Source organism: Atractosteus spatula, chromosome 2, assembly GCF_055471065.1.
Source record: "Atractosteus spatula isolate fAtrSpa1 chromosome 2, fAtrSpa1.hap1, whole genome shotgun sequence".
NCBI classification, from domain to species: Eukaryota; Metazoa; Chordata; class Actinopteri; order Semionotiformes; family Lepisosteidae; genus Atractosteus; species Atractosteus spatula.
This window is the reverse complement of record NC_142707.1, coordinates 45,008,801-45,029,137: the sequence shown is the minus strand read 5'-3', so window position 1 is coordinate 45,029,137 and position 20,337 is coordinate 45,008,801. Positions and strand designations below refer to the sequence as shown.

The window sequence follows — 20,337 nt, the reverse complement described above, 5'->3', positions numbered from 1 at the left end:
TATTGCAGGACAAGAGGGTGGGCAAAGCCTTTGGTGCACCATAGCTTTTAATAATGTCGTCTGCTGAACTTGAAATTTCATGCTGTGTCTTTGGAATCCCCGGTATTTCTTTGCAGAGTGACTTGCAGATTCACCACATACATCTCACTCTTTAGAGGAATGACAGCCTTTGACAAGTTCTGAATCAATCAGCCCGCAAATTGGCACTCCTGACAGATGTGCTAAACAGCCCTACGAGATGGCTCTTGACAGCTTTTTGTTGATACAACAGTCAACGTCAGTGTGGGAAAGGGTAAAGGGAGGGGAGGGGGATTCTCTTTCTATCTTTCTATTGTGCCAGAGGAACAAGTAAAATTTTGTGGTTGAAGTAATCAGGACCGCAGTCTCAGTAATTAATGTTTAAAGCGAAGCAAAGCAGAAAAAAACTGTTTCACTGGAGTGGTGTCTTGGACAGAAAAGAGTGCTGAAAGGGGGCTTTGGCTGCTATAGTTATCCGTACACAGTCACAAGAATTAAAAGTTCATGCTATGACTTTGACATTTAGCGCGAGACCTGGTGTCTTCGTGCATTCCTCTTCGTATTACCAAGGCTGCTGGTCTCCTGGCTCAGACCGTTTCACAAACCATAACATTTTTTAGTGAGTGATTGATCTGTATTATGTGTCCCAGCCATCAGAGGAATCCTGGGATGTTGCTTGTATAAACTGTAATACAATCTGGAGGCGCAGCTCGAGTTTCAGTCCTTCATAGACCTGTTGGCGATACTCAATCCGCCTGGATTTGGGAATGGGGCTTATCTGATACTTTCCAAAAAAAGCCCCTCATTTTCTCTATTCCCAAGTTAACTAAGACAGCACATCTGGTAACACTGTAGGAGCATTGTCCTTTTGGTTTCTGCAAGAGCTCAGATTGCTTCAATATTTCCTCAAGGATCTGGTTACCCAAAGGGCAAGGGGACTCAGAAAGAACTGTGTTTATACCAGGCTTTCAAATAAAAACCTTCTGGATTTAATGAAAAGGGGTGTTTTTTTGGTGTATAATATATTCTTATTTTACTGCTTCTCACTGCAGTTTTCAAAAGACGAATAAGGACGCTCCTTTTACTGGTATAGAAAATAATTGGAAACCATTTTAAAAAGAGGGACTGGGCTAATTAGGCATCCTCTGTACGGCTGAGCAGTTAGCCAGGCTATTTAAGATAATGCGATGTATCTGGTTATTTAAGTTATTTGAGTCTTTCAGCTTAATGTTTTTAATTACAGTATGGAAATAATAGGAAATGAAATCAAATGTATGCAGTGTCATCAACAAGCTCTGTAGGTTAAACAGCAGCTTCACCAGATGAAGAGATCAGTGGGAAATGGGGTGTGTGAATTCTAGTCTGCAGAACGGTGTGAATATTAATGCTGGAAACCACCTTGCTGTTTAAAAGAAAAGTTTAGAACTTTAGTGTTGGCAATGAAGTGTTAACATCACTTTTTATCCTCAGTAAGAAAGATGAAAATACAAATCTGATTAAAACCATTGTGAGCTGGGTAGTTAAAAATGTTTACTTGGCACTTACTATGCAGGAATTCAGGCAAAGATTAATGTGTCTAGTTTGTAAAATAAGTCTTGGAATTAAACTCTCAAACATTCTGTTAAATGCACTGTCAGATAGTGTAACAGTGGCAAATGTGTACATTAGTTTCGAGGTCTGCACACGTTCTGAAGGCTTTCCAAAGAAACAGACTTCTGCATCCTGTGTAGACTCGGCATCTATTTTTGAAGCAGTTACAGTGTATCTCCACCAGTGGTGCTGTATGCTACCTGGAAACCATCCATCCGTTTTCTAAAAAACTGAGGCATCTGGAGGAAACCAGTGCAAATACGAGGAGAGAAATATCAAAGCACGACACAGAAATGTGATTTTACATGACTTTCTCTGTATCGATGTGACACGGGAGTTTTTCCATCATCAGCTTGGGGAAAAGAAGAAATGACTGACCAATCATAGGGAATGACTTCAGCTATTAAAATTGATAAATAGTCCCTTGTAGGAGGAATCTGTTTTCTAATTCCTTCTAAAGAGGCCCCTTTATGAGAATGCTCAAGCAAGACCGTTTAATTGCTCTTAGAGAAATCCGCATAAAAGTCTAGTGTATGTATGATATTGACTTGCCTAGTGTGAATAAATTCATTTTTTCACTTACCTGAAGTACCCGTAGTTTAGTTGTACATGCATTGCGGCTGTGATGGTCCCCCGTACATGGCTTTTGTACAAGTTTGCAAGTTCCGGCCTGGGCCAGGTCACCAGCCCACTGCGGCTGGCATTCTGCAAGTACTGGCACTCAGCTGGGCCGGGGGCTGGGATGAGCTGGCCTGGCGAAACCTGACGGCTAGGCTTGCAGGGATGACGCTTTACTCATCGGACCAGAGCTTCAACCTCCCGCGAGTCTCTGTGGAGCTTATAGCACATCGAACGGCGAAAGTCTGTGGATATATTTAGGCACATATGCCTTAGCTCTCAGTAGGTCATCACTTTTAAAATTGTTTGCCCTGTCCTTCTTTATATTTTTCTCGTTTCTTCCCATGTGGGTACAGGAAAGTTCTTTTATGATGTAAAAGAGATAAGATGTAAAAATTACATTTGTGGTCCCACGTTATGGGAGTATATAGAAAAGTAAGTGGCTGTTCTAAACTGCAAAGAAAAAGAGGGGCTGGCTCATAAAAGCTTCATATCTTTGTGTGTTTTTTGAGGGGTAAAATTTAATATTTGATTTATTGATTGGGAATGTAGGTCACAGCTTTGCATTCTGGGCTCTGAATCAGTGTTATTTGGAGAACTGTCGTGCTAGTAAGTAGCTTGTAAGTCAGTCCTGTTGAATTAAGTTAATTGATTTTTACTTTATTCTTCAGATAAATGGTATTTGTAAGATGATGTTAACAGTGCTCATTTAGAAGAGGCACTTGTAATGTCCTATTTAATTATTAGTTTGGTGTGCTCTTTTCAAATTTTGTCAAAGCTTCAAGAGCTTTTGAATTGTGTTGTACTCTCACAGAGCTAATAGGGTCCTGTCTGAGTGGATAGGAGGTGAGCACTGAAGGCAGAGAGTCTTTCTTCTGACACTACCTATTGAGAGGAAAACAGCCTGGCCCTGTTTACTAAATCACTCAGGAGAGCCGATTATGAGTGATACCGACACAATGAAATCAAGTGGCTTTTTATTACATGGTAAATCTCCTTGTATTTCTGGAAAATGGCAGTTTCAAACGGAGTTCCAAGTGCATCCTTGCCTTCTGCCTCATTTTAAATTTGGCTGAGGGGGAGAGGTGTGTCAGCAGCCCTTTTCTCTTTTCACAAGACTCTAATTAACCCTTTGACTTGGAGCATTTCTGTGTTTGAAGTTTCCAATGGCCTCAGCCTGTGCAACATCACCAGCCTGCAACCTGATATTGGTGTAACGCACTAGCATGACATGGATATAAATAAAACGCCAAATTAGTGCGGATTCTAAATGTGTTTTGTAGAAACATCAGGTGGTCTGTATAGATGTTAAAACATGCTAGCATTTTGACTAATAAAACTCAGTTATTGCACATGAAAGACCATCTTGTATTCCTCTATTCAGTGTGAGTAGGAAAATCAGTGATTTACGTCTGATCTGCAATTTAGAATATATATATAATGTATGTGAAATCTGTTTGCCCCCTGGGCTAACCAAAGTGTGTGAATTGTACATGAACTACCTGGGATGTTGGAGCATGGACCAAGCTACCCTACCATGCTGTTGTAGTAGATATCTTGGCTTCATTTAAGAAACAGCTGAATCAATTATGTACTAGCAACCAAATGAGCTAACTGGGCCAAATGTCCTCCTGTTGTTTAAAATCTTTCTTTTATTCTTATGTTCTGTAATGGCTTTAGAAAAGAGTTTCCATAGCCATTTCCATGGTGCACTGTAGGGGATATATTAAGGCGACATTGTTCCCTGTGGTATCATGATCTTAAAATACATATTCTATAATGTCAAGGAACAAGTAATAGGTTTATTCCATGCTGAAAAAAAGAAGAAAGAGAACACAACGTTTCGGCCGTGGAGCCTTCTTCAGGTGTGTGAAGGCTCCACGGCCGAAACGTTGTGTTCTCTTTCTTCTTTTTTTCAGCATGGAATAAACCTATTACTTGTTCCTTTGCAGCCTACGCATGCTGACGCAGCTACCCACCTATTCTATAATGTCTACTACAGGCAGAACAAACAGAGTCTTTCTTGTCTGCTCAAACTGACCGGGCCCAAAAGTATTTATTGATGAGAGGAGCTGTGTTCTACTTGCATTCTGATATTATCTCTGGCAAGTTACAGTATGATGAAAAGATACTGTATATTTACTGTCAGCTTACTATTCTGTTTCCACTAGATGTGGGTTGCCTAAATGGTCTTAAATAACTATCTGTTTAGTAATTAATATTTTTTCATATGCTTGTGCTGCAGGTAGTTGAACTCATCTCCAGTGCCATCGGTGACTTGGTGCAAGGCATTTATTATGAGAACACCAGTGCGGCTAAGGTGAGTCCAGAAAAACGCCATTCTGACTTTTTCTTCTAGGCTTTTTACGGGACTCAATCACTATACAGTAAGTACATGAGTGGTGTTCTTGAAAAGAAAAGAACAGGCTGAGATTGTGCCAATAGACCACCCGTCTTCTTCATGAAATCTCTGAATAGGTGAAAGTAAACCAAACTAAGGGACGTACAAAAAGACCCACAAATGGAAATAAAAAGGAAATAAAGGGAAACTTCCTGAAGACTGCACGTTCATTGTATACATGGACAGTAACTCAGAAACACAGTAAGTCCGATAGAACACTCACATGCTAACTTTTTTGCCTTTAGAAGATTATAACCGTCTCAATTTTTTTAAACATTTTTTTTAACTGCATGATGATCGCGTCATTTGGCAAAGGAGGATTTGAAGATGGGCTCTGTCACACCACAGTGACCAGAGTCACTATTCCAGCAGGTCATCAGAATGAAAAGTAATGCTTCATTTAGTGAGGTAATAATAAAGAGATGTGTGGGATAACAAGCGCGCAGAGCTCAGCAGCCATTATTCATTCACCCATTCAACGTTGCAGGTCTTTTTTATTTGCAAATCCTTGACATCAGGCAGCATTAGTTTAATATCATTTGGGTAAACTCAGACCAGGAAAACTGCCTGTCTCACAGACTGTGAAAGGCTGCCTAATAAAATAATATAGTTGATATATGACTGCTATATCATACACTGTATTATTATTTTTTAAAAATATCTGATTGATATTAAATTTTGTTCTTGAACTCTCAAACAAAATTAACACATTTAAAATGGACCCCTTTTTGGAAGACAAAATTGCATGAATATCTTATGCTTGTGGGTAAAAAGATTAATTAAAAACAGGAAGATCAGAATGCAAGCAAAAGATAATTGACGGCTTAAACCATATGCTGCTTCTTTGAGAGATCTCACTATAGGTGTTAACAGTTGGGGAAACTATTCTCCGCTGGTTGCTTATCAGACTGGTATTTACTGGACAAAAGCTTGCGTTAATTTCAGTTATTACATTTGGAAGACCCGGCACTATATACAATAAGAATAAAACTGACTTGATTGGTGGATTGATTGATTCAAGGTCAGTACGTGACTTGCTTTTAACTTAATGATGGAACCAAGTCCTTTAATAACGCTGTTTTCTCCCTTTTACCGTATTAACAGTAATATTTTTTATTTCTTTTATTCTAATAAAATGAAATGGAGAGTTCATTTTTCATCTTGAGCTGAAAGGGACACTATGTCATTTTTAATAACTGAATCCTGTCATCAATCATCTGCTTTACGTTTGTGAAATTGTGGAAATCAAAACTGAGATAGTTGGGCTTAAAGTGCATTTGAACAAACTGAGGAAATATGAAATATTCAGGCGATAACATCATATTTAGAAATGCTATTTTGTGCTAAGCTGCTCAATTATGACACATGTCTGGAAGTACTAATGTTGAGTTTGTGCTTTTATTTTAGTCTTGGAGTCAGTTGTATTTTGGACTTGAGTTACTGTCGGGATTTTTCACAGAAACAGATTTTGAGTAGAAAGCTGCATTTGTTCATTTCTGTCAGTTTCAGTACATTTAGAAATAACTGATATAGACGTTATGTGGAGCTCAAGTCTTGAAGTTATGAGCTGTGAAACTTTTTGAGTTTTTGATAAGCCCATATAAATAATGCAATCCATACCCGAGTTATCATCAATCAATTAATAACTGCCAATGCTTAGTACCCTTTTTCAATTTTAAGTGGCAAAATTGATCGTGTTACTGTTACTGATTACTTCCCTTTATGTGTAATAGTGACAAAAAAGGCTTTGGCAGTGGATGGTCTTACTGGATTTTACATTTTCACGGGGGAAGGATTGGTGTATCTGTTTACTTTTCAGGAGGACCAAGTGACAGAAGACATCACTGTTGCTTCGTGGGAGGAGCAGACCTTTCTATCCCATGGTGCTTTGCTGGCAAAGAGCTGTCAGGCAGCTATGGAGCTGGCTAAGCATGACGAAGAGTCTCAGGCACTGGCATTCCAGTATGGCAAGCACATGGCCCTTGGACACAAGGTGACGGGTTTTTCCTTCAGGAAGAAATTTAGCACTGCTTGAAAGGCATTAGAGTAGATTGAGAGAGTCTGGGGAAGAGAACATAAACTTTCCAGTGATCTTTTAGAGGACACCACACATGCAAATCAGGAGTCATTATTAAGTATGTCATCATGTTTATATCATTACGGTCACAGTAAAGTTTATGGACCTACATGTTTTTTTTTCATTGGAAAGAAAATCTGCTCTGCTAATCTTAAACTGATTGACAAATGAGATAAAATATGATTGTTTACTATAATCGTAATGATGTAAAAAATATATAAACAAGCAAGTATCATTAGGAATAGTTGACTATTCTCTGGCAAATATGTGGTGTAGCTTTTTCTTCAGTGACTTTCTATAATGTAGTTCCAGTCATTTCTGTTTTTCTAGGGGAAAAGTGTCTGAAGATAAAGGTTGACTTTTTATTTTCTCTGTATCTTTCTGGTCTGTTAGGTCTATTGAAGGTGACAGGAACCAGATGAATGTACAGTACAGTTTCAGTTGTTTCCTGTTGTTTCTTTTTCAGCTCGTCACATCAATTATGGGTGACAGTACCAATACCTTTTAACCGAAAAAAATGGGCACCCACAGAGAAGAATGTTTTTATGTCCATAATTACTTCTCAGCAGTACGAATATAGATGAAATATCTTAAGGGATATTTTCTCTCTTTGTGTATATGATCCTATGCCCTAAGGTGTAGCAGTTTGGATCTGCTGTAGTTCTTTTTTTTTTGCATCTTCAAGCACTCAAAGTCTATCGTCATTAGTAAGATTTATTTTGTATTTGCCTTTAATTTGATCGCAGCTATTCTTTGCAAAAATGAAGTTCTAGCTTTTTGATCCTAGGGATAAAAAAACAGTGAACAAGAAGGAACATGCACCCATCCAGCATGTTTTAATGACGTTGACATGGGTGTATATCAGTAGCACGGAATTAATGGACACTTGCTGGCTGATTCAATCTTCCATGGCTTTGAACTCATATCATAAATGATTGTAAAAAATGAATGAGTGTTTAAGACTTAATGACCAATGGCTTTCAAATAAAAGATAGCAATAATCCAAATCCCCATCATTGATTAGTGTTTTATTTACAAGCCTTCTCTGAGAGGCGCCTCAGCATTTATCCTCCAAATGCAGTTCAAGTTGCTTTGCAGTCTTCCAGATACAAAGGTGTTCAGTACTGGATCATTGTGAGATAAAAGTAGGCTCTAGTCAGACATACACGCCCTGCGTCATTCTCATGCTGTCATTTCGAAGATAGTGGGTTTTGAAATGTGTGTTGCCACATTCTTCACTGATTTGAGAGTGAAGGGTGATAGGTTCAGAATTTATGGAAGAAGAAAAAAAGGCAGACATGGGACAAGAAATATCACACTTTGCAGAAGACAAATATGACTGCACTTCTCACACAAGAACTGGTAGTAACAATACATTAGGAGCAACAACAAAAAATACAACATGTTAAAACCATGTGTGAATGTTGGGAGAATCATAAGATCATAAGTTACCAAAAGTGTCAATATGAAAATATCAGTGATACCGTATGTTTTAAAGAATATGGTGAGATGTTTTGTATCACCAACAAATAATTTACAAACAATTTGAAGCAAATAGAGAAGTCAAACAAAAGATAGAGCCATTTTCTTTTTCTTTTTCTTTTTCAAAATGATATACTGTAGTTGTGCCTTTTAGGGTTTCTTATACAGTATATACAGTACTTGTAACTTGTTTATTCTGCATCCACATTAACTTTTTGGTGTCTGTGAACCATTTCTCAGAACTGTGTCACTTTATGATCACGGGCTTTCCAAAATACCTGCAGACCTTTCATGATGTTCAGAGAGCTGTTGAATGACATGGCCATCTTCTGTTCTCTTGCAGATGAATTCAGACCTGCTGCCATTTGTAAAGGGGAGTGCGGGGGAACTTGGGACCTTCAGCTTGAACTCTGCTCCTGTAGTGTTTCATCAGGAGCTTGTTGGCAGAGAGGGCTGGATGCACCAGCTCCAGCAGGTACGGCGAAACCCCCAGTCCTTTTTTTCCTTAGCTTTTTATCTAATTCTCCTGTGATTTTTTTTCCGTTGGCTTTAGCATATTTCTTGTCATTTATCCGAATCTGACTTGACACGAGGAAACATTTGCACTACCAGGAGGAGAGCATGAAGTGTATTTCACAATATTTGTGACACATAATTCAAGAAATAAGGAGCAGCGTTCTTGTGACAAATTGGGCCCTCCCGAGTGAAAAATCCCCACCCCCTCTTTTGATTTCAAGTTCACACAGGCTAGATGCCACAGCTCTGCAGGATTTGTAGAATGGTCAGACAGTCCAAAATGGATCCTGTCATATATAACCTTACTTATGTTCTCAAGATTAAGACTGGCTCGTTATTACAGTCGACTCACAACATGCGTGGGGACTAGGGATCTTGAGTAGCTTGTAAAGCCAATTGTGCATATAGTCAAATTTAAAAAAAAAACAGCAAATCTCTTAAGTAATTCAAGATATCAAATAAAAGTTTTAAAACAGTAAATAAAAGTAAATAAGACAACTCTATAGGTGCACTAACTAGCTCTTGTAGGACTGCTTGATGACGTTTTCCAGAATAAAGCATTTTTTCAGTATTTTTTATTTTCTGGAATGCGTCAGTTTGACTGTATTTCCGGCTTTAATTAAGACGTGCGTGTCAAATGTGATTCAGTCCATCTAGCATGTCCGTTCTCTAGATGACTCTCATTTCAGAGTCACACTGGAATAAGAAACATCCCTTTACAGCCTTTGCACCCTGCAAGTTCTTTACAAATAAAGAGGTTGAGAATCGCCTTCATTGGTGAAGGCAGAAAAGTTAATTTAAAGCAGTTACTGTCTCCTGGACCATGGTGTGTGATGTACAGTACTGTGAATGGTATGATTTTTAAAGATTTGCGGCACTGATCATCTACATTTTATTCAATATATCAGCCTCTTTTTCTTTTTCTAAAGGCCAGACCCCAGGGACGACCACTGGACTACCCCAAGGTGAGAAAAAATGCAAAGTCTTTCATTTCACTGTAGCATAATAGCTTGTTGGCTTTTGTTAAACACCACAGAGTTTGCAGTTGGTTTTGGTTGTGTTTTTACAAGCCACCATTTAGAAAACAAAAAGGATGTTTTCTAACAGTTCAGCGTTTGCCACATGTAAATCCAATAAACATCCCATGTGGTGAAAACAAATGAGTGGAATCTGTACAGGTCTGTCATGCTTGTTGTGTGTGCTGTCTTGGTGTCAGAGCTCTTCCTGAGTGCTTGCAGCGGTCAGTAATGGACACACACAGTGACCCTGCATGGCTCTGGGCAGTGGATTTAAGTGCATTTTTTATGCCTTTTGGCAGTGCAACTTAGGGGGGAAAAAATAGAAAAAGCTCTATATTTCCAGACTCTTTACAGTAATAAAATGACCACTTATTCTGGGACAAGCAGTATTGTTCAGGTTTCATCTTGCAACACCTTCGCATTGCAGAGTCATCCCCAAAATTTGCTTTAATCCTTTTAAACAAAAGAGACACATTCGTTGATTTCAAAAGACATTCTATTGGCACTACGCCCATGAATTAGGAGTAGAATTTGTTTCCAGTGTTCGTATATAGAGAACAAGATTTCCAGCATTTGACCAGTCAGGATCTTCTGCCTTTTAGCAAATGTGGATGTGGGTCTCTCGGCTGGCCCTTTACTCGTTTACTGGGGGGAATGTATACAGTGTAACTGATAGTTGAAAGAGAACCTGGGTTCTATAGTTAAATATGTCTTTACTCTTCAAGAAAGAGGACAGATAGGCAGGAAGAACATAAACGAATGGTTTGATATAGTATAGCATCTGAAATTGGATCATTGGTTACAAAGCACTGAACCTATTTCTGGAAGAGACAGAGAGGCACTGAATGATTACATTAGAGAAGTCTTTCTGTTGCATTCCAGGAACAGAGGCACTTGGATTTTAGAAACAAAAGTGTAAATTGTCAGAGAAAAATTTAAGTCCTTATAAGTGGATTACACACATGCAAATGACTTTGTTTTATAGTTCATTGTATGATTGTTTTATTTCATACATATAACTAAATTACCAAAATCAAAACTAAATGAACACATTTTTAAAAGTGTACTAGTGTGAACACAGAGGTCTATGAGCCATTCTAGACATGAGAAATTTCCAGTATAGGAAACATGGAAGAGAGAGAAAGGGTCATCAGAAACTGAGCACATTAAAGTTCACTAGCTGATGTTAAGTATAACACAGAATGATTTGCAAAACAACTGTTTCATAAAAAGGTTCCTTATAGGGAAAGTAATGACTAGACTCAAGAGATGCTCCAGAGATCAAGATGTTTCTGAAGTGCTTTATTATTATCATCTTTGTTTTATAAACAGCCATTCATGGGAAATATTGTAATGTGATATAGAAAACAACAAAGGAGTAAAAAAGTAAAAGAAAAAAATATTAGTAAAGGCCAGTACAAAATAGGTATTAAAACAGGGGTGTAACTGGCCAATAGTTTGACAAGGGCATGCCTTGAATTTCAGACATACATTTTAAACTCAATTCTATGCTCAACAGGAAGCCAGTTCAGAGATTCAAGAACAGAGATTATATGAAAATGAGACAGAATCCTGGTTAAAGAGCTTGTTGCTGAGTTGTGAAGTTGTGCTGTGATTTTACAGTATTCAATTCTGGAGGAGACCAAGAGCGTTTAGTAGTTTTCCATAGGCTACTGAGGCTTTGACAAAGCAGGGCCTAGTAGGTCAATATTGCTAAGATGGAAGAAGTAAAGCCAAATTTTCCAAACATGAGGTTCGAAAGTGAGATTGGGCTCAAGGATGACCCGCAGGATTTTGGTTTTAAGAAAAACCCAAGCTTTAGCGCATTGGTAGCCATGGCTGAAACCATCTAACTTGTGTCGTAGATGTGGATAACCTAGTTACATCACTTCAGTCTTGTCGCTATTTAACTCAAAAGGTTGTTGTCAGTGAGAACTGAATCAGCTGTATCAGTGTCAGGTTTTGGTAATAGATCAGGGTATCTATATGTTAAAGGTAGAAATTTACATGATGGTTTCTAATTTGACAAATGAAAGATATATTGAACCTCAGAAGAAACCACTGTCTATATGTAGCCGTGTTATATTTCCAGAAAAAATAATAGAGATTGCGGATTGTGATCAACTGTGTTGGGTATCGTTTTGATGAATTGATCAAACTCAAGTGACTCTGACTGAACTCTAGATCACTTCACTTGTGAGCCTCACATGGGTGTTGAGGTGATTTAACCCATCAAACCAGATAAAAAGGAAGAAAGAAAAACACATAAAGGAACAAATACGCCCCCTTTTCATGAGAACAGTGCCTTTGTGTCATGGGTCTGTGGTGCAGATGTGCTGAATGACATGCTAATTGTTACACACAACAGGCCAGTCAAAGAGGTCTAAGCATGTTAGTGTGAGAAAACAAATGGCTTTTTCTTACAATGATAAGATCTAAACCAAGTGAGAGCAGTACCAGAGATCCCCAGCACACTTTCTAACTGCACAAGAAGAATATTATGACTGAGAGTGTCAAAGAAAGCACTAAGGTCCATTAATACAAAAACAGTAGGAGGACCAGGAGCAGGGGCCATTAAAATGTGATTTTGACTAGGACTCTTGCAGTGCTATGTAGAGCTTGAAACCTGAGCTGAAAAGGTACATGAAGTTTATTTGTATTAATATAATGCTGTGATGCATTCCAACATTTTAGCCAACAAAGGCAAATCTGAAACAGGCCTGTGATGGTTTTAAATTTTCAGTGACCTGGTTAGATTTTTTAGGTATAAGTGTAACAAGAACAGTAGGAGACACAAACTCAAAGATCAGAGACTGGCTGATTTTATTCACCAAAAGCAAGCAAGGCAGGAATGGAATTTAACGAACAGGAAGTAGGTTTCTTCCATGTACCTCACATTTAAAAGAAGAAGCCTTCATAGAGTGCAAGAGATCAGCGCACCAAGAAGAACAATGCTCATGGGGGTCGTCACGTGTGTGACAGAATAGGGAAGACACACAACATATGCAAGTTATTTGTCAGACTTAATTAAATTCTGCATTGACTCACTTCTGTGTTTGCTAAATATGAGTGTTTCCCTCAACACTTACGAAGGCACGTAACTGGTGAATGGAATTCTAAGCTAGTTGTGTACTTTCTCACACTTGCAGACGTTTTAAAAAAATATCTGATAAAATTCCAGAATATCTTGAAATCTGTTGTGCAAAAAGGAATCTCAAGTTACTTTAATTAATAGTAGGTTCAAGTTGTAGGTGTTGATTGTAACATCCTCATTCCACTGTTTTGGCACTCCTCACCTTTCTTCAGGTGCTATTTTCTGCTATTTAACTTTAGGATGATATTCATAGGCAGGAATAAAAATAATGTATTATATTAAGCAATATTATTATAAGCAATAGTAATGCTTTATAGTCATGAATATACTGTACTTATGCTAATAAATAGAAATGTAGTTTGAGCTCAAACATTATTTTTACCAATTTTATTAAACTAAACCTTTCTGTCCTGCAAAGCATCTAAGAATAAATACTTTTTAAAATACATTTGATTTAAAGGACATTTCGCTTTGGACAGATTAGAAAGTGTTTTTTTTATTTCTTTTTAAAGACAAAATATGTAATTTGATACAGACTGCTATCATCTACTTGAAGACTTTCAGTTTGCACGTTGCCTGATACTTTGCACAATGCAACATTTTTTTCTCTAATTATGTTTCGTTTTGTTTTTGTGACAGTTGTGGGGAGCAATCAAGGCTGGCCAAGGTGTGAACGCAGTTATCGACCTGTGCTGTTACCATGGAAACAAGGCACTTGAGGCCATAAAGTGCTTCCCTCCCTCTGAGGCCAGATCAGCTTTGGAAAACATTGCCTGTGCTGTCACCAGATTTTGATGGAGGCAGGGGAGAACTCCACCTCTATAAAAATGCAGAGGATGTATACTGTGTATATGTGTTTTCCAGTGGACCTTTAAAATAAATACAAAATGTTTATATAAATAAATTGATCTCTTTCTCTCTCTTTTTTGTTTCATTTGTTAAACAATAGGCCGTGCAAGAGTATAGCTTTTATTTTTGATGTGGGAGCCAACAAAATCACAAAAAAGGTCAAACAGCTTTCACTTGTCATGCCAGAAGCACACTTGAAGCTGCACCGGCAGAAATAATTAATGAGACTCGCTGCTGTGACCTCAGCAAATGGACAGGAAATAAGTCCGTATTGATTGGACACAGCCCGGGTTGGCGCCAGTGTGGTGGCCTGTGGTTTTCTTGCACTCACGAGGACAGAGCGAGTGTGAAGCTGCAGGTGTCACTGGAAACACTCGCTAACCTGTCTCATTCCCCTCCATTGCTCTGTGGTAACAGCTGCGCTTATCAATATGAAGGACAGCTCAATGAATGAACGGAGGAAGAATTTACAACCACAAAAAAAAACACAATAATCGGGTGCTTTCAAACATAATTTCAGCAATTTCCTTTAGATGTTAAAAAAGTACTTTAAGAAGTACCATTCTGTTCTGGTGCCTTTATATATCCAGTTGTAAAAGTTACGCTACACTGCTTTTGCTTAATACCAATGGGGAACATGTAGCTTTACTTAAAAAGAGCCTCGGGCAGTTGCTAAAATATTTATTCCCTGACTTAAGGCAACTTAGGAAATGTAAATGAATTGTAAATGGTACAAACAAAAAAGGACAAAAAAAAACAAAATGCTAAGGATGTCTAAGTGCAGTAATACATTAAAGGAGTTCTACACTGAAACAAAGTTTTGCTTTTTGGATGACCCAGGAAACGTTTAAGCTGTTGATTTATTGTGTATACATGGTCTAGGTTTATGCTCTGCTTTGTTCCCACATCTTAACAAAGTAAATCCAAGTAAATCGTTTTTAGTAGAAGGCATTTTTGTAGATTTTGTTTTTTTCTGTTGCTTTGTGAGAAGTTCCGATTTTGTTCTACACAATACACTCAATGTTAGGATGCAGACTTAAAAGTCTTGAACAATAGAACGCCAATGACAGAAAGACTATAAGGTGTATCATGAGTCTGCAACTTGACACTGTCTCTATTTTGTTCATAGAGATGATTTTTGTGGTTTGCATGCATGCAACCTGAGAGGAACGTTGACAAGAAGGCTGAGTTTACATAAATGATCTAGATTGGGATTCAGCTACCTTTCTTCCTTCTGTGGTGTAATTACAGCCCAATCTGGAGACAGCTAGCACAGCAAACAGATTTTGTTACACTATTCCTTCAAACACTTCGAGGGGTTACTTTCTGAGCAACAGAGGACCAGGGCGTCATAGGGATGCATTGTTCCTTAAACGTCTTCCAGTGTTACTACTAACTGAATGATTTAAAACATGAGAAGGAAATAAATCTCCATATTTTAACTTGTGGATGTTTTTTTGCTCCAGTTCTAAACCTGCAATCAGATGGGTGCATTACTTCACCCATCACACTCCTTGGGTGCTTCTTTTTATTTCCTGATTTTTGTAATATAGTTCGACATTATAAATTAGTCTGCAGGTTGTCGAATTCTAATTGCGCACGATGGCCTGTTTATTCTGTACACTAGAGATAGAGGTTTTTGTTATTCCTTGTGGTTTTCCTTCTTTGTTCAGCTTATTATGGAGTGGTAAGCAAATTTTCTGAGGATCAGAAAAAAAAACACTCTAAGCATGTGCGCTTGTCAAGAAATTAATAATCTGACCATTGATTAAAAGTTTTGGGTGGCTATTTTGATCAATTGATCATTCCTGACTGACAGTGACATGCACAAGTTACTTTGTTGCATAAACACTAAATGATCTTGCTAAATACCTGAGTGGCCTTGACCTCACCAAGGCTGGTGGGGAGATCCAACTGTGACGGACTATCCAGGAGTGCCGAGTAATTATTGATGACAACCTGACTGCACGGCTCATTATTGATCAAGTCCTGGGACCTCATCTGCTGCCCTTCCTGCGGGCTCCCCCTGACATGACAGGTTCCAGCAGGACAATGCACGTCCTTGTGCTGTTTACCTTTTCTTGAGAGATGCGAACATGATGCTCATCAGACTTGAGCCATGTGGAACGCCTTCGGGATGATCTGAGACAACAACATGGGCATCTAAGCCTCAGAGACCAGAGCATAGGCACGTACGTGTGAACAAGTAAGGGGTAATTCACCACTGAGAAATAGAAAACAGAAACACAGTGTTTCAGCCTTGTGACACCTGGAGAAAGCTCTACAACACAATGCTGTGTTTCTCCTTTCCATTTTTCAGCCTGGAATTAACCCTTACTTGTTCTGTAAGGAGGCGATATGGAGAAATGCCACAAGCATCTATAAATGTGTCGCAATCTAGATTATATAGTATATTTGTATTAAATGTAATTAATATGCGTTTAATCATTTAGTTGGATGACAAGCATTTGAACATAGAGCTTCATCAGTGTAATTTCCGTCTCCCTGTACCTGGCGTGTTTCATGCCTCATCAGTTGAAGTATCTGGATGCTGCCACCTCTGCTGCCACTGAAACAGACCATTAACTGAGTAATGGTTCTGCTACTCTTAACCCCCATTAAAACGAGTTGCTGCTCTTTTTAAAGTACTTATGTATCTTGCTAGTTACTTGTAAAATTCCAATTCGCCTTGTTTGATTTCCACTAAAAATAAAGTCATATCCAAGGAACTTAGCGTCGTACCCGGAAAAAGTTCTGTTGCTTTTGATCAGATTGTTTATCATTGTAAATCATGGGGTGACACTTTTGTATGCTGATAAAATCTTATTTGCTTTTTTGTTATTTCAAATCCACGGTGTGATGGAAGATTCTCCTGCTAATTCCGTTGCTAATAATTATTTGCTGGCTTTCTAATGAATTGGTACTTTTCTGCTTAGAAATTCTCAAATGTACCTAGCAGAGCTACTGCAGTTGATGCACCTCTGTCTCCTGCTGCATTTTATCTCAATGAGTGCAGAATAAATGGATAGAAATGGCTGTGTGCACTTCACAGGCTTGCCGGTGAAGATCACCTGTGGTGAATCACTTGAAAAAAAGTATTGGCACCCTGTTAGGTTTGCCCCCAGTAGTCAATGGCTAATTGAAGTCAGTCTTATATACTGTTGTGTAGAGAGAGAAAAACATTCAGTAATGCTGAGAAGATCAAAGACAACCACAGAAGCAGAACCAAACGCCTGCTAAACTTCACAGGAGGTTCATAGGTGTTAAAATCCGTTCCACCCATCACAGCAAAATCACCAGGAAATAAGCAGCTACAGATTTTCCAGCCGATTCACTGCTGGATAAAGACATATTTCCCTGGTCCCTCTTTCCATGGTCAGGATGTCTAGTGGGCCGTGCTGATGCCGAAAGGATTGTCACTGACCTGCTTCCTAGAGGGGAGTGTGTAGGTGCAGCCAGGCCATTAATGCTGTGAAATGTGCTGTAATATTAGTGTGTAAATATATTTAGTGTGTAACTATTATTGCTATCAAAGGTGTTGCACAAATCTTCTAAAGCATGTGATATTAAATGCATCTACTGCTTCATATTTATTCCTTCATAGATCCATGTATAATGCCGTTTGAAAATCATTCTGCACGACAACACATCAGAACACATTTTCATCACAGCAAAACAAATTGCTGTGCTAATGCTTCATACCAAGTGACAGCTGACAGTTCTGTATTTCTGTTGTATTAGTGAACCCATTAAATAAACTTGATTTTAGAATATTTCCTGTATTTGATTTCCACAGGATATTTGTGTGTATCTCCTACTACAAATGATTTATTTTGCCTGTATTCCAAATGTTCTCAGTTTAAACTTATATTCTGGCTCTGCTAGCACGAACTGTGACTTCTCTGTCCACCAGATGGAGACATTTGCCTACCACTTTATGTGATATAGTTGCTGCTGACTTCAGTTCTCTGAACCATTTATCTACCCACTGAGATATTTATCAGTTCACATCTGCTCCCGTGCAATCTCAAACACAGAGCTACAAGTGGGTTTCCTCCGGTAAATGCCTCTGTTTAATTTAATTTATCTTTATCCCTTATGAATAGACAAACTTTTATTATTCCTGAAGTCTTAAAAAGGACAAATACAGGATTTATACCATAATGGATCCAACTGTGCTTGCTCTTCAAATTATAACCACTAAGTTTCTCATGAAGGTGCCACTTAAACTTGCATTAGCTTTTTCACAAAATTTTGTGCACTTCAGGGAGCAGTGAGAGGAAACGAAGGTCTAATCATGTTTTGAAACCTCTGTGTTTTTGCTGATGCACCATTTTTCTCCTCTTGGCAAAGAAGGGGGAGCACTATAAAGACAACATAAATGTTAATATGTACAGTGAGAAGTGTAGAATTTAAATCAATGGAAGTTACGATCTATTAGTAAGACCTCATTTAGAATTTTGTATACAGTTGTGGCATCTTTATTTCAAAACATACATTGCCGCCCTTGAATCAGTACAGACAAGAATGACTAATTATACAATATGATTGGACTTAAATATATATATATATTAATTACACTAATTGGCTAAAGGTATTGAATCTTTTTTTTGTCTTGTACAGAGAAGACTACAAGAGGATTCAATTCAATTGCTCAGATTCCTTGAAGGCACTGACAAAGTCAGTCAGTGGATTTCTTCAGGAAACTCTAGGCTGAAGAGGAATGAAGACTGAGAACAGAAGGAATGTCTGCATGCAGAGGGTTGTGGGAGTTTGGTACCTGATACCCAGTATGTCACTGAAGCTGATTTTCCTGGCACCTTTCAGGAAACAGGGGGATAAGATCCTCAGATCAGCTACTAGCAGCTAAGCAAATATCCTAAATGCTCTGAATTGCTGCCTCTCATTTGTAATCTTCCTTGTGTTTTTATGTACTTAGCATTAGGGATCAGATTTCAATATATTATCCTTATGGTCTTCTCAATCCTCCCTGAAGCAGGGCAACCTTCTTACTAGTCACATCACTGCCTTTTGAAAACACGTTCACAAGGAATAACAACTTCCAAAAATCAGATACTATGTACTGTAAGTGTTTTCTGAGTAACAGTTAGTTTTGGCCTAACCTGCTTGGTCATAGGTCAAGGAGGCTGTGACCCTCATGCTATGTAAGGGGGAGCTGCAAAGGTGGAGATGGGGTATAGGAGGGATGCATGAGACAAAGTGCAAAAAGAGGTGTTTGAGTTAGATAGATATACTGTACAGTTAATGTTGGGAATCATTATGGTTTAGAACAGCTGGGTGAGACTGATTTGTTGTCATTATTCCAAACTTTAGCTAAGAACACAAAGGACACTATGTCAACATTAGGATTCTCTACAGAAAACCAATGGGTGAGATTTCTTTCTGGGAAAAGCTTAGCAAATCATACAAAATGTATAAACTGAAGGAAGGCTCTTTATCACATTATGTCCTGTGGCAATTCATTAAAGTCAGGATTCAGTTCAGATTTACACAAATCTATAATAAGCTTGATTGTTCTTCATTTAGGAAGAAAAACACCAATTTATATACTACAAGAAAGTGAAGGCTTCTCACTACCATATAACATAACATATACAAATACATGACCTGAAAGTGTTTCTTACATGACACGTACAGTAGGTATTGACTGACTTGGCTGCGTAGCGCCAGGGAGGACCATTTGTCATAGGATTCCTGCCAATTCCTTAGCCATGGGCGGAGCGGTGGCACTGTGGCTAAGGATCTGTGTCTGTGGCTGGAAGGTTGCAGGTTCAACTCCCACAGGCGGCAGAGGAATCCTGCTCTGTTGGGTCCCTGAGCAAGGCCCTCAACCCCAACTGCTCCAGGGGTGCTGTATAAATGGCTGATCCTGTGCTCTGACCACAAGCTTCCCTCTCCCTGTCTGTGTGTCTCATGGAGAGCAAGTTGGGGTATGCAAAAAGTCAAATTCCTCATGCAAGGAATTATATATGGCCAATAAAGTGATCTTATAATTCAGCGTGCAGCCTGAAACAGACTGACACCTAGCAAAGCAACCCAAGTGGATGCTGTGGATGATGGACTCTGAAAATCCCTTTGAGTATGAGAAACGATTAAACCACTACTGTCTCTCCTTGCTGAGGCCGTTACGAGAAAATGGGATTGAAGAAAAAGGACGTGTTTATCTGCGGTTGAAACCATAGTGTGATTTAGACGTATGATTAAAGGGACAAATGGATGACAGACACTTAGGCATTACTATACTATGATGCTCTCTTGCTTTATTCCTAACGTAGGAATACAAAAATGCAGATGTGTAGTTGTGTGGGAGAGAGGAGTGGGAGAATGGTGAATTAAATAAATTGGGAACATGAAAACAGAAGAGGAAATTCTAACAATGAAGGGACCTACCATGAAGTGCCTTCATGAGCTCATTCCAGTATGTCAATATATTTTTTTAAAGCCCAGCCTTCTCAATACAAATTGCTTTTGTAATATTGACATAATTGTCTGACAGAAATCTACCACTATGGTATTATCTTATTTATATTATATAATACATATGGAAAATAACCCAACCTACAAATCAAACTAATGTGCTTTACCACAATGTTGTGAGCTACTGTATCTAATTCTTTGTGATTGTTTCTTTGATTTTAATGTGCCTGTGTTT

The 20,337-nt window shown here is 38.5% G+C and overlaps 1 protein-coding gene across 1 annotated transcript in view; it reads left to right on the top strand.

Annotated features, from left to right (window-relative positions):
• pdss2 (prenyl (decaprenyl) diphosphate synthase, subunit 2) overlaps positions 1-13,710 on the top strand; it is a 71,464-nt gene extending 57,754 nt beyond the window's left edge. The window contains exons 4-8 of the mRNA XM_088938063.1: positions 4,472-4,546; positions 6,447-6,620; positions 8,530-8,661; positions 9,632-9,667; positions 13,455-13,710. Coding sequence (XP_088794189.1) covers positions 4,472-4,546; positions 6,447-6,620; positions 8,530-8,661; positions 9,632-9,667; positions 13,455-13,610 — 573 coding nt within the window. The 3' untranslated portion in view covers positions 13,611-13,710. The remainder of the gene's footprint in view (positions 1-4,471; positions 4,547-6,446; positions 6,621-8,529; positions 8,662-9,631; positions 9,668-13,454) is intronic.
• The last annotated feature ends 6,627 nt before the right edge of the window (positions 13,711-20,337 follow it).